Source organism: Leguminivora glycinivorella, chromosome 9, assembly GCF_023078275.1.
Source record: "Leguminivora glycinivorella isolate SPB_JAAS2020 chromosome 9, LegGlyc_1.1, whole genome shotgun sequence".
NCBI lineage: Eukaryota > Metazoa > Arthropoda > Insecta > Lepidoptera > Tortricidae > Leguminivora > Leguminivora glycinivorella.
The window spans coordinates 21,206,734-21,221,856 of record NC_062979.1 but is presented as its reverse complement, the minus strand read 5'-3'; the positions used below and the strand labels follow the sequence as shown (position 1 = coordinate 21,221,856).

Below are 15,123 nucleotides of genomic sequence, written 5' to 3'. Positions count from 1 at the left end.
CTCCTTGGGTGGTAACTTTGCTCCAAGAAAAAAAAAAGTTAAGTTCCGTTCCAGACGAAAGTGGTTGTTAGCTGGGTAAATTTTTATGTTTTTGTCGGGTAATACAAGATTTCACCTGGCAACACCGGTATGATTGACTGTCAAAAGTTTAAACGTCATGTCAGTAACTGTCAAAACTTCAAGACACGTGTATGCAACCCACGGAAGTATAACTAAAAAATCTGTTCTAATCTCCAACATCTCTGGATGAAATTTGGTGAGTGTTTTATTGTTTCATCTAACATTTCATTACCTATCTGGAAACATCATATTTAAGTGATTGCTTTGATAGTTTCCAAATTAGTAATTTTTTTCACGAACGGGTTTACTATGCACATGGTTTTGGGGATATTTTGCTCTAGGAGCAATGTATCCCTTTTAAAGAATGTTTTCAGTTAATAATTTTTCTGGTATTGTTTTTTTTAGATAATCATGCCCAGAAAATACGTTAGAAGGATTGACGCACGGCGTTATAAAGCCTACACTGAAGATGCGTTGGAAGAATGTCTGCGGGCTATAGAGTCGAAAGTTTTAACCCAAAGAAAAGCAGCTGCAGAATTTAATATTCCAAGAAGAACACTCATCAACAGAATTAAGGCTAGAAAAGACCGCAAAAAGGTTGGTGGACCCGGATTTCCACCCATATTTAATGATGAAGAAGAATTACATTTCTGCGACTGCGTTGAAAGAATGGGCCAGTACGGATTTCCACTGTCGGAGTTGGATTTACGCATGATTGTTAAAGCGTACCTTGACAAAATTGGCCGAAATGTCAAAAGATTTAAAAGTAATATGCCAGGGACAGAATGGGTTTCCTCATTCCTGCGTCGTCATACAAGCTTGTCCAAGAGATTTGCAGCCAATATTAAACGAGCAAGAGCTGCTGTCGATGTCGATGCTTTAACCCAATTTGTTGACAATATCAAGGTAGCAGTTGAAGGAGTGCCTGCAAGTAACATTTGGAATTTTGACGAAACCAACCTCACAGATGACCCTGGTAATAAAAAAGTGGTCGTAAAAAGGGGAACCAAGTATCCCGAACTTATCCGCAATGCATCAAAAAGTTCAATTTCCCTGATGTTTTGTGGCAATGCTGAAGGTGAGCTGCTGCCGTTGTATGTTGTTTATAAATCGACTTGTCTCTGGACCACATGGACAGAAGGAGGACCACCGAATACCCGCTATAATTGCAGTCCTAGTGGATGGTTCGATTTGAATATTTTTACGGATTGGTTTCAATCTTTATTTCTACCCCGACTGAAAAAACAATCAGGGAAAAAGGTCATTATATGTGACAATCTATCTTCTCACATATCCTTGGACATTCTCCAGCAATGCAAGGACAATGATATAGAGTTTTTGTGCCTACCACCCAACAGCACACACCTAACGCAACCGTTAGAGAAAGTGGGATGGAGGTCTGTGCTGAGTGACTGGAAGTCCAGTCAAATTGGACATAAGGACACTACTTTGTCAAAGGGTATGTTCCCTCTCATGCTAAAACGGCTAATGGAGGTAATTACACCAAACAGTTCGAAAAACATACAGGCGGGGTTTAAAAAAAGTGGCATTTATCCAACAGACGTCCAACCACTTTTGGAAAGAATTCCGCAGAATGTGGATAAGGAGGCCATCAACCAATCTTTCATTGAGAGTCTTGAAAATAAAAGGGTAGAATGGACACAAGGAATCACTAATAAAGGACGCAAGAAATTGAAAATAATTCCTGGGAAGAGTGTAGCAGAACAGCTTCTATCGGAGACAACGGGGGAATTCATAAACGTCACGATGCCCAGCACAAGCTCAAGAAAAACTCGTCGAGATAAAAGCAGTGACAGCGAGGCCAGTGCCCAAATTTCGTTGAGAGACTCTTCCGAGGGGCCTCTGAGTGATTTGGAAAATGAGCCTCCAGTTGCCAAAGACCAAAACCAAAGTTTCCAACCTTTAGTGAAAAAGGTGGGACAGTATGTGGTCTTCATGTTTGAAGGTGAAATCTTCCCTGGTGTAATAACGAAGATATCTGGCAAAGGCCCGACAATATCGGCCATGCAGAGATCCCTCAAAAATTGGAAATGGCCAAAACCCAAAGATGAGATTATGTACAAATGGGCGGACGTCCTAGGAGGCATAAACGTTCCCAAAAAAGTAGGAAGGCGAGAGTTTTATTCCATTCCTGAACTAGATTATTTGTGGGCTGTTTGATTTCTTACCTATTCCTTACCTAACTAATATTTCGTGTTGTTGAAACAACCTTTTTGTTTTGTTTACATAGGTGAATGTTACCTGATATTTTGTTTTGTTTTTATACGTAGGCTACCAGATCTCTTTACATTTAATGGTTGCAATTAAAAGCAATAACTTGCGAAATGTTTATAAACGTTGATTTATGAGAAACTTTATGTGTAATAATAAGAATTATTCAAGTTTAAGACTGATTCTAATGGAGCTACAAGGTATATTTTGATTGATCTCAATAAAAAAAACTGTGATTCTGAGCGAAATTTGTGTTTTTCTGCTACCCCAACTATCATCCAATGGAGCATTGATGAATAAAGCACGTTATTTAATGCTCCACGCCAGAAATAGCTCCGAATCCAAAGTAATCTTGCCTTGGAGCAAAGTATCCTGCTTCATACAGATTACTTTGCTCCAAAAACAAAGTTTTAAAATATCGAATGTATCAACTAAACTGGAACAAATTTCAACCTAAAGGGTAGATAAAGAGTACATATTTCCCAGAAAACCATTGAAAGTACAATAACTCCATATTTATAAAAGATGCGATGCGATTCGTAAAAGTGGAGCCAATTTTGGAGCAAAGTAGGACCATTTTACGGTAATTATGAAATAGAAAGTACAAATGGCAGACTTAATGTTTGAAAGCATTATCTACCAGTCAAATACAAGCAAAACTGATATTCGCGAATATGGGAGCAGAGAGAAAAAAAAATTGGTTTAATTTATTTTAAAGAGATTTCTGTCTTAAGGTTTCCAACCCCTGCGCGCTTCTACTTCAAAGTTTGTAACTGTATAAAAACAATGTTTGCGGTGAGGATCAACTTTTTTTTTCAAAACCAAAATTCCGAAAATCCGCCCTTATGCTCAGGTAGCTATCGAATTTTAAAACTGTTTGTATTTCCGAAAAAAAATTAACAATAGACAGAACAGATCTTACCTGACACTGATTATAATAAGGTTTGAGAAATATGACGACATCCATATGTTGTTTTATGCTCTAAAAAAGTGGTTAAATAGATGGGAATGGGTCTAAACGAGTTGGGTTCTGCACAAAGGCATAACTTAGCAACTTAGCATACTTAAGTGGTAGATACAAAAAGTTAGAAAAATACTTAATGAAGTCGATTGATCATGCTAGACTTGACAATGATTTTTGTATTTATCATTTGTAGGCATTGCACCTTAAAGTATTTATATAATGTATTTTCAGAGCTCACGCCTAAAATTAGCCGATTATGGCAGAGATAACCTATAATATGGGTAATTTAATATAAGGTACATGTTTGCGTTTGTAAGACTAGCAGTAAAAGATAGGTACCTAATTCAACGTTTTAAATTCTAGCAATTGTTTAAATTTTTGACTTTTATTTTTGCCTTAATTATCTACCTAGGAGCCCTGCTTATACTACCTAGGCAAGTATGCAATGTAGGCAATTATTTAAGCAATATGTGGCCACGAAATGGCCTCACCTCAGCATATTGCTGACGATTTCCAGCACTGGTCTTCCGATGAGACCATCGTATCTTCCATATTTTAAGTTCGATGTTGACAATACTTCCAGGGAAAAATTCTCAACTTCATTACTGAACAACTTTGTCTATACGGACCCCCAAAACACGAAGTACCCCGCATTAAATTATTATTTGTTATTAGTTGTTTCGGTCTCGTTATACGATTACTATTTGTGGATGCGGTCTTTTTGTTGCTCCCTCATCTGGAAAAGAAGTTTCTCCTCTGCTAGCCTTCTTGAATTGGATTTAGTACAATTAGGAGATTTAAGTTGCATGTGAAACGCAATAGTTTTTGTAGGCTTCCTTTTGATAATTTTTGGTTCCGACGCAGCTGTCATTAAGTTTGGTATTTGGGTTTATTGGTTATAATCAGGCTACTGATTGGTGTAATGTGTGCTTGCGGTAATTGTGGTTTAGAAAATATTAACGTTGATACATCCAAAGTTAGACGACATATAGGGTCTGTCTAAGCTAACTATGCGCTGACTGGAGTATTACAACAAAATGTGGAGTTTTTTAAGAAAGGCTCTAACAACTCTTTCTTCTTTCAATAATTTAAGGCTGTATATCTTTGAATTTTTCTACCTACGTAATATGCATAACAGGACTATATTAAATATGATGCAAAATTATTTAATTTTACAGTAACAATTTACAACACTTCTATGAAGCCACGAGGTTAAACCTGCAGGGTTATTAAATGATATTCAAATGACGATCAAATGAAATACTTGTATGTACGAGCGCACATAATTTTATTTACAGTATATGATTTTATCTATATAGTAATTATCATTCTCCATATCCATAAAATATTTCAGAACTAATAAGTCAGTACATTAACGGAAGATCCACATTACTCCAAAGCACGCCCTCATTAGTAGAGTCCGGCCGGTAAATGATCATAATGAGCGGTTATTATTGCTCCCAACTCTATGTAATTATTATTTTTTCCTTCGTTTCCGTCCGAACTATAATCCCGGAACGCCGGAGTCCACTTACCGTTACACCTAGCTCAATATCTTCAGTGCTAGTCATACATTGACTGCTTAGTTAGGGCGTCATGAGAAAAGATGAAATGAAAAGCGTTAATGTATTTATAACAATAATAAATTCCCTTTTGATTAGGACAATAAAGTAAGAGAACACTTAAAGAGGTTTGAATCTGAGAAGTTAAACAAACTTACGGCTTTTTTTGTTTTAATAGGGTTATAGACAGAACATGTCTCTATTATCAGTGTAATTATGCTTACCGTTAGAATACACGTGTAATTTTGAAATAAGTTGCATTTATTACTACTGAGTGTAAGATTTATTTATTAAACAGTTGTTTCTTGTTAAGTAGACGAAAGCAAAGCATTTTGAATTTCTGTTAAACAGCTGAAGAATAATAAAAATTTGAACAACATTGGCAATTTGGCATTATAAAAAGGTTTATTTCCCCTGAATTTCCCGTTGAGTAACATTGGCAGCCGTCAAAACTAAGTCAATGTCAAAGTCCCATACCATCTGCCAAGCCACCACCTTTGGTGCATTCCACCAGATTTTTTTTTACGAAATGCAATGCCGCTACTAAAATCAAATCTGTAAAGCTGGAGAAAATACTGCAAATTTGTAAGCCAAGTCATAAAATATTGTCAGACAAGAAAACCCTTGTTTAGCATTTTTAGAAGTAATAGAAGAATTGTGTTTTCTAAGGGACATTTTCGTGGAATTCCAAGTTCCAATACAATTTACAGTTTGGTTGCAGTCCTTCTGTGACCTTACAACTCTGTGTCACTTTTGTCTCTGTGTCTGTGTGTTCTGTGTCTTTGTCTGTATTACCTCTGTGTCCTTAGACGTTACGGAAACACAAGCTTAGAATATATAATAGTACAAGTACAGAAGGCTCACTGCTTTGATGTCAACAAAATGCCGACTTCCATAAATTCTTACCTACATTAACAAACGGACCGCACGCGAGCAGCCGACATCGAGTTCTATTACATCGCGCGAAGGTCGTCACCACTGAATTGGCCGCGAATGCGTGGCCGCCGGTATGTACTAGTAGCTTGCCGAAAGAATCGTGGAGTGAGCCGCCCCTGCCACAACTTATAATCAACATTCCCATGTTGCACACATGACAACTACATACCTACATACACAACTTTTTTTTTTTACTGAACATTTAGATTTATTTTCGGAACTTTTTTAAGGGCCCTTGATTGAGAAGTCCCAAGTCAGTCAAAAGTTAATAAAGCCTGTCTTCCCTGACATGTTCATTACAATGCGGGCTCATATTCGCGATTATTGTATTTCGCATGCGCAGACGCATCGCTGCGTGAGGGTTAGGCTGTGTGTACACGAACGACATATTAGGAAATCCGTACCTACTTAATATTATAAATGGGATAGTATGTATGTCCGTCTTTCACGGCAAAACGGAGCGACGAATTGACGTGATATTTTAAGTGGAGGTAGTTGAAGGAATGGAGAGTGACATAGGCTACTTTTTGTCTCTTTCTAATCCCCCACTTCCATGAAAGGGGGGTGGAAGTTTGTATGGAGCATTCCGCAATTTTCGAATTTAACGCGAGCGAAGTCACGGGCAAAGCTAGTATAAAATGATGGCATAAACTGAGATAGGCGTTGTAAATTATAAATACACTTGTTCAGTCGAGTGAAGAAATATGTATCGAAAAATCGTCTCCATAAAAATATATGGAATACTTACATAGGTACCTTCCGTACCTTCTTCTTACCACGCACACCGGATCAAGATGCTTATTAGTTACTGACATATTTTTGGATAAGATGTCATCCATATCTACTTTTACACTTGGGTACGAGTACCTACTAAAAAACTACAAAGACATTTTCATAGTACTTACCAATGTTTGTAATTTTTAATGTTTTACAAAAGCTACTTATAAATCTTATAATTTCACGATCGCGTGATATATCGCATTAACGCTTAATGCAAGTCGCGCAATCGCAAATCGCATCGCCGAATCGCAACCGCGCGACCGCCCTTTACCAGATAATCAAATTTCGCACGTGCATTAATCACTTCAACACTTACACCGTAGGCGTCGCGATTACACACGATTAATAAAACCGGTCGCCGCAGAAATCGCATGATTAATTGTCGTATGAAATCAGAATCGCAAACAGGAATCATTATTTACCAGCTATTGTCTGACCGATCTTAATTTGTCCATGTTTTGATTATCTGATTCTAAACTCATTGTAGGTACAATTTAATCCGACCAGATCAAAAAGTCTTATAACTTATAACACTATGGGATTCATAGAAAGTTGCGACTTTTTGTCTAAGCAAGACAATATGAAAGGTTGATTTGATTACGCAAATCTAAGATTAGCTTTCTCACAGATATCGTAACCAAAGGCGTGAATTCTGTACATTGTGTAATATATAAGTAATGTAATGCGGAACGACCTTTGGCATGATTGACCGACATGCATCCGAAGTTGCAAGCATTTTTAACCGACTTCAAAAAAGGAGGAGGTTCTCAATTCGACTGAATGTTTTTTATTTTTTTTATTTATTTTTTTTTGTATGTATGTTATTCGATATCTCCGAGAATCGTGGACCGATTTTCAAAATTTTTTTTTTGATCGAACCGGTATAACCCCGAGATGGTCCCATTGGCACCAAGTCAGGGTCTGATGATGGGATCCTGGAGAAATCGAGGGAACTCTTCAAATGTTATAGGCACATGTAATGTTTTTAGTCTATTTTTCAAAGGTACACCAGTATTTACGTCTGATGGTAAATAATTTTATGTGGCTGAGCTGATGATGGAAGGTCAACTCCTCAATGGTTAGGAGTTAAAGGATAATTCTTTCACTACTGTACATGTATTCGGACTGATATATATAATATCACTAGGAACTACTAAAAATCAACAAATAAATAAACTTTTTAACAAAAAATAAAACCGCCTTCAAAAATAAGCGCGTTACAAAACACGGAGAAACTAAAAAGCCAAAAATAATAAACCTTTCAATTCAGATTTCTTATCGTATTGCAATAAGCTAAACATCCAAATTATAAACAAATCAATTATTTTTGGAGTCGGTACCAGCCTGTGTATGGTTGGGTGGGGCAAACAGGCAATAGCAAGGCGACGAACAGGTCTGGTACCGACTACAAAAATAATTGATTTGTTTATAATTTGGATGTTTAGCTTATTGCAATACGATAAGAAATCTGAATTGAAAGGTTTATTATTTTTGGCTTTTTAGTTTCTCCGTGTTTTGTAACGCGCTTATTTTTGAAGGCGGTTTTATTTTTTGTTAAAAAGTTTTTGTGTTCCCTTTTTTTACGTGTGGTGTAAGACATGCAGGGGTCAGTTGATTAGCGTTTTGTGTTATAATTAGGCAATCTACAAGTTTTTTATAATATGAACACAATGTATATTATCTTAAATACTATGTCACAATTGGTTATAGGTTAGAGAACAAAGGCCTGTTGACAAATGGCAGAATAAAACAGAAATAAGAAAATTATCAGAATTATACCAAATGGACATTTTGCGACACAAACAAAACCCCAGTACGTACCAATGAGCTTTTCGGAACTTATTGATTAGATATATGTACAATGAGCTGTGAAATTGCATGGAGATATTATGAAGGAAAATGATTAAATTCGCCATGCACTTTTACAGCTATACATACATAGGTAAATTTTCTCAGTGAAAGAAACTGAACTAAACTCAATATTCTTTAGTGGGCTTGGGTTGCAAGTACAAAAGCTATTCTCGAATAGAATGATTCACGTCACACTGACCAAAGTCAAATCATATAGAATACACAGACAAAATAGAAATTTTCCTTTGAGGATGGAAACCAAGCTAACCCAATGCTCGAAGCAAGGGTTATTCAGATTTGGCAATCCATTCTCTTAGACATATTGCTGGGAGTTCGGTAATAAAGCAGTGGATGACGCACCTGAGAATAGGATATCGTATATTAAACCATAGACAAACTAATAATATGGATTGTCAATTGTAGCGTACCTATATCTTTATCCATACGTGTATCTTAAAAAAATGTGTCATCTCTAGAAGTATTAGCTCTCGCTTAAACTAGGTTCCTAACTGTGACTGAAACTAACACAAAACTGACCAACCACGTGAGTCCCCTTCGGTTGACAACAAAGTTCTTTCCATTTTTAATAAAACTTTATCTTCACTTTAATAATTATATGTTCACTCACTGACATATTATAGAATACATAGCTTTAGAAATAAAATTGCGTTTGGATTTTATTGATCAGATCAATTAGTCAAGAGTGTCACTTTAACAAAAACATAATGAGCTGGTAATTTTGCTGTATATTTGTGAACATTGCGTTAATGGAAACTACCAGTCCTTATTATCTACGGGTCCACGATAAAACAGAATGCATCTACTACGTAATATCCATCTTTACAGCACAGTACTCTTTCCCATCAATAATATCATTGCGGAAATTCATTCCGGCATCCAGTCACGAATAAGCTAATTAATACAATCATTGTGTATCTATTGGCAGCCATAGCCAATGCATCATTTAATGATGTTATTAAATTATTTAGTTACTTTCGATAAAGGGCACAAATACTAGGAAATTTATTGGCACTTATTCCTTTTTTGGTTGTAACTAGTGTCAATTTATTTGTATTATAAAGCGTAGGCGAACCATTATGAATCAGACTCGATAAACTTAGATTATTCGTATAAATTAAATCCACATTTATATTTAGTTTCAATGCAACCCCGCCTACCGAAAATTTACGATTGGCAATAACTCATATATCCCATCTAACCTAAAAAAGTTTTTGCCCTAACCGGGCCACCGAAAAACAACAATTAATAAATAAATACAAAAAGAGCCGGCAGTGTTTCAATTCATTTAAGGGGCGGGGTCACTTTACATTCAAGGGGAGGGTATCTCTCAAAATCATTAGCTCGGGAATGTTCGGGTAATTTCGTCCAACTTTCGGTGGGTGGGAATCGCCTTTGTCTTAGCGACATAAAAAATAAAATGTCAGTTCGGTCACTCTGATATGTAATTTCGCATTGTCCTCGCAATGTCGAGTGATACATTAATGTCGATATTTATTATTCAAAATTGATCCCGAGCCGCAATCATAAGGTTTTGATATTCAGATGTTTATTGCATGAGATCAAAGACGAGCTAGTGATATAAACAGTTGATCATCATCTCTAGCCACTCGTCTAAATTTGATAAAGACAAATAAGAATTACATATTGTAAATTAAATTAATTTCTAGACCTTTAAATACATATATTATTATGGCTAGAGATTGATACATAGTTATTCGATTGTATCAACCCAACCAGACTTCTTGTTTTTCAAGTTGTCAGTGTGAAATGAACAAAAGGTTTATGGATTACTCTATAGATTTTGCAAAATATTAAAAGGATTGAGGATGTTAGTTAGTCTTTATTGAGGCATTGTCTATTCTTTTCAAGTGCCATTCACATTCATAAATTAAACGAAAATGTATACTAGTATTTCAACAGTATCTGTTAAATAATGCCTCGTCGAATTCTGATTCTTCGAATCTTATGTAATATTCAGAATTACATACATAAAATGAAATGTCGATAATTTGCAATTCAGAATTGTCGTATGACAGAAACAATAATAAAATAAGCACCAAACAATGAAGATAAATAGTATAAGGTCAATCTTAAAGGTTGATAGGGAGTTGAGTATATTTGTGTGATATTTATGATATATGAAGTGACATATTTAACCCATTTATATATAATGACAGCAGGATTATAAAATGAGGTTATTCCTCCGCCGAAAAAGTGGCCGGTAAAACGAACTCCATAAAACTCTTCGGTATGCACTAGATTTTGGACGTGGCTACCTTTCAAACCACCAGCAACTTTACCTTTTGTTGAGATGAATATTCTTCTTCTTCGTTTTACCTTTATCCCACGTTGTCGGGATTGGCACATGTTCTTCTTTTTCATTCTCCAATATTTTTCAGCATTCATTCCTTTTCCTTCCCCCTATAAACATAAGCAACATCAGGGGAGACAGTTATGCGTTGCCGACCTTTGAGAACCCTAAATACCTGATTTTTGAAGAACCCCATGTCATAGCGCAAAGGGAACACCTCAGAAGGTAGCTGTGCTCATTCCACAACTTGCATTTTCTGGGCAAAAACGAGCGAGCGTCCCGTTTGTTCTTAGTTTGCTACGTGTCTAGAACGAATATCTTCATTCAGACGATCTATGCATCACTTTTTGGGCCTATTCGATATATTTTATAAGTAAGTAGTTATGTATCGTCTACCTCAACTGTTCTTAAACGAAATTTACGTGATGCTTTAGTATTTTTTACACGACAGCCTAAAAAAGAGTGTGTTTTTGTCGGTCTAGTCACCATGACCTTTACCACTTGTCATCATATCACATTCTTGTTTATCTAAAAAACGCCAATTACGACTTGTAAGTTGTTGTACAGATAACCTCCTGTTCCCAACATCATTATTTAAAACAGTATAACAAGTTATTACAATAACCTCATTATAGACTTTTATAGCGGCCAAGTTCAAGTCCTTTTAATACTGCTTGAGACAACATTATAAATAAAAAGTCAAGATAGATTGTGCGTTTACCGTAAACTTTTATTTTAAAACTAATGGTTTTTCCTTTAATCGACTCTAGTGGGTACTTAAAACTTATTTAAGGTTTTCGATAAGCAAAAGTCGTAAAGCAACCGTTAACGTTAACGGAAGGACTTATTTGAAACGTTCTGGAACACGTAAGAGGACGTAAATAATGTTAATGGTTTTTGTGAAACAGCTGATGGGATGCTCTGCATTCCGGAATAGTCTGTTATTCAAACAGTGTTGTGCATTTTTGGCATTATTTTCTAATGAATACGAGTTGAGTAACAAATTGGTCTAAATATATTAGTTCGTTCGCCTTTCTGTGTGAGGTAGTCAAAAATTGTGTGTGTCTCTGTCAAATCTTGTATAGCAGGAAACTAAATCTCAAACTTAATCGTCAATGTTGCCAGCCTTCTACATGTCCATTGCCGGCGATTTAGGCCACTTTATTTATTTATAGGTTTAAGTAGTTTCATCATGGTTGTCTCAAGGAAAAATTCAATATGACTAATGATTTGGTTCTTACCATACACCAACGTTCATAGAAGGGACTTGGTAAGTTGGTATCTATTGGCTTGCCTATTTCGAGCTGCCGTTTTCAAAACAAGTAGTTTATTTGTTCAACGAGCCTTCATGCACTAAAACTAAATAGATACAAAAAGATATTATTCTATAAAATTACTTGACATTATTTCTAATGAGAAAAAAACAGGTAGCATTAGCATAAGCTAATTCACTTATAAATGCAGAAACTAAAAAGCTCTTGTGAAATTTAATTTTACTAGGATTTCAAACCAACCACTTTTTATGCAAACATTAAGAATACAGGTATAATAGTACAAAACAGAATCAGATAAGCATCTGCAAGTCTAATAATTAAACGAGACTAGTTTTGACAAATTATTTCGCCGACTCGGTTGGGGGCCGCTAAAAACCGTCTGTCTATGTTATTCCAATCTCTTGACTAGTAAAATTCTCTTACAAGTAGCCGAGCAGCCAAAGATATTTTAACTTATGGCACAGAAAAAATGTTTCCTTACGAGTACATACATATATTACTTTCTCTCAAACATGCAATGAAATATTGTCTTTACGTTCCTTAAAATGGGCTGGGAACTATCGCTTTTTGGGCGCAACAACTCGAGAGGACTGTAAAGGGATTTCATATTTTTTTTAGGCCTAGGCCTGCAAAGTAACTTTTTTTTATAAAATATTGTCCTTTAGAGCATTTTTTTTATTTCATTGTATGTTTGAGAAAAGCACTATACATGCCTCGGCGTGAAAACGGATTCCCGGCCTCGTATCCCTATCCGGCCTCGCTCGCACGCTCGCTCGGTCGTATATACCCACTTGGCCGGAAATCCTCATTTTCCCGGCCTCTGATGTAATGTACTATTTTAGTTATTCTTAATTTGGATTCTGTAGTGACAGTAGTCACTTTGCAATCTGGAATGTCTGGTAATATCATGATAATTTTATTATTTATTGGTCAGTAGCAAAACCCTTCATAATTTAGAGTAATGTGAGAAGTAGGTACAGATGTAGTGAGAAAAGATTTGCCTTCGTATTGTTACGGAAACGTGCGAACGTGTCATGCTATTTCAGTCAGTCTCAGTACAAGATGTACGGGTCCCATTGACCTTAGTAGTGGAAAATTTCGCTGGCTTGGTTGAAGTCTTGGTGGCTCAGTTGGCAGAGCGCTGGAATATTGATCCAGATGCCGTGCGTTCAAGTCTCACCCAAGGCAGACATTTTTCCACTTTTACATTTATTCTAAGCCTAGTGGCATCGTTTGCAGACGTTTCTGCTAATCAGAAGTTAAAAGATGTACTGACATTGACTGAACTAGCATGACAAATACGAACGTTTCCGAAGGAAACCCCTTTCGTACTACATCTGTACCTACTCGCCTTCCCAAATGTTTGTATTGACATTATAACGTTGCAACAACGTTCAAAAGCAACTGATGGTTCTGATTACAAATATAATAAATTTAACAGTCTATAATAATTGACATCTTTTCTGTGGAAAGTGCGGAAGTTCACGATTTGGGTAGATTTTACTGAAACTAATATTACATACATACATACATACAATCACGCCTGTATCCCGTAAAGGGGTAGGCAGAACACATGAAACCACTAAAGCTTCAGGGCCACTCTTGGCAAATAAGGGGTTAGAAGAAAACGAAACTGTGGCATTGCAGTGAAAGGTTGCCAGCCTCTCGCCTACACCACAATTTAACCCAACTAAACTAACACTAAACTGAAACTAATATTGATAAATAATTACAGCTATTAGACAAAAGTTTAAGTGCCTGGCAAGAAATTATTAATTAGGCATAAAGCCGATTTCGTGATGTCCACAAAAAGGTGAATAGCCGCGAATATTTTTTTTTTTATGGACTTGATTTTTTTGTAACACTTATTGGTAGAGTACTGCAAAACTCATAACCACACTATAATCTTAGTTCTCTTTTATTTCTTCTACCAAAACTAGCCAAGCTACACAAACACTCATCGAGGCAGGTAGCCAACATTTAATTTACATGAAGACACTATTACCATATGAATAATGTCCGCCTTATGTAAACTTTGTCTTTTTAGCACTCTTGCGCACGCTGATCTGATTTATAGGCTATTATGGAACAAAACGATGTATTTTGACATTACGCCCACGACTCTGGCATTTTTGTATAATGGCATTAGTGACTTCTGCGAGCATAAACGGTTTGTAGTACAAGGATTTACACCTACCGGGGCGTTTATCTAGATTGAAATATGTATTATATTATTTGATCTTAAACAAATAAAAGAAATACGTACAAAAAGCTAAGGTATTTCATACCAGTCCAGCAACGCGCAAAAGACACGGTGATTTTTTATGATTGCTATAGAAAACAAACAAGCAGAATTGACGCATAATATACAAATGTCAAGTAATTATTACCATCGTACTCTAAATAGTTAAAAATACATTAATTAACACAACCACATATGTCACAATTTTCGTTTTCTTTCAACCCCTTAATTGCCAAGAGTGGCACTGAGACTTTAGTAGTTTCATGTGCTCTGCCTAGCCCTTTATGGGATACAGGCGTGATTGTATGTATTGTATGTATGTATGTACATTAATTAAATACAACATTTTTCACATAAATTACATAACATTTAATTTCAGGATTTTCGAAATCTTTGAAGTACAGTCAGCTACAGAGAAAAGTAGACCGCCTTGCATACCAATTTGTATGCAAGGGGGTCTACTTTACTCTGCAGCTGACTGTACATACGTACGTACTCATTAAAATTAATTAAAATTGATTAATAAGAACTTATGAATGTATTTTTATTTAAATTAATTACTATTTGGTTCATATAACGTACGTATATTCAAATCTGTTCATAAGATATAAAAGCGAGCGCCATTTTCCAATGTTCAAAATAATTACAAACATAAAATAAGCCAAAATCCTCCTGTTATTCAATCCAATACTAGATCTCAAACAAAGCTTTCTTATTCCCCATTGTACACTAAATACCCGACAAAACGGGTCAATTTATACACTAGTTTATATACAACGTGATCACTTTTTGTTGCTCTTGCGCATATCTTAGTCGTTTGAGAATCGGACACAATTTACGCCTACACGCGGTCGCTACATGCAGCAGAAATCACCTAAATTTTAAAATCT

General features: G+C 36.0%; 1 protein-coding gene across 2 annotated transcripts; it reads left to right on the top strand.

Annotated features, from left to right (window-relative positions):
• Positions 1–193: 193 nt before the first annotated feature.
• LOC125229660 lies at positions 194–2,875 on the top strand. 2 transcript variants are annotated; one of them, XM_048134551.1, is made up of 3 exons: positions 194–256; positions 466–1,192; positions 2,447–2,875. In XM_048134551.1, coding segments are annotated over exons 2-3 (723 nt in total). In that variant the 5' UTR covers positions 194–256; positions 466–471; the 3' UTR covers positions 2,449–2,875. The 2 variants fall into 2 exon arrangements, with proteins under 2 accessions (XP_047990508.1, XP_047990507.1); XM_048134550.1 differs by having other exon boundaries at positions 222–1,192.
• Positions 2,876–15,123: the final 12,248 nt, after the last annotated feature.

Coding starts and splice junctions, on each gene's coding strand:
- LOC125229660 (XM_048134551.1), top strand. CDS start 472: ATGCCCAGAAAATACGTTAGAAGGATTGACGCACGGCGTTATAAAGCC.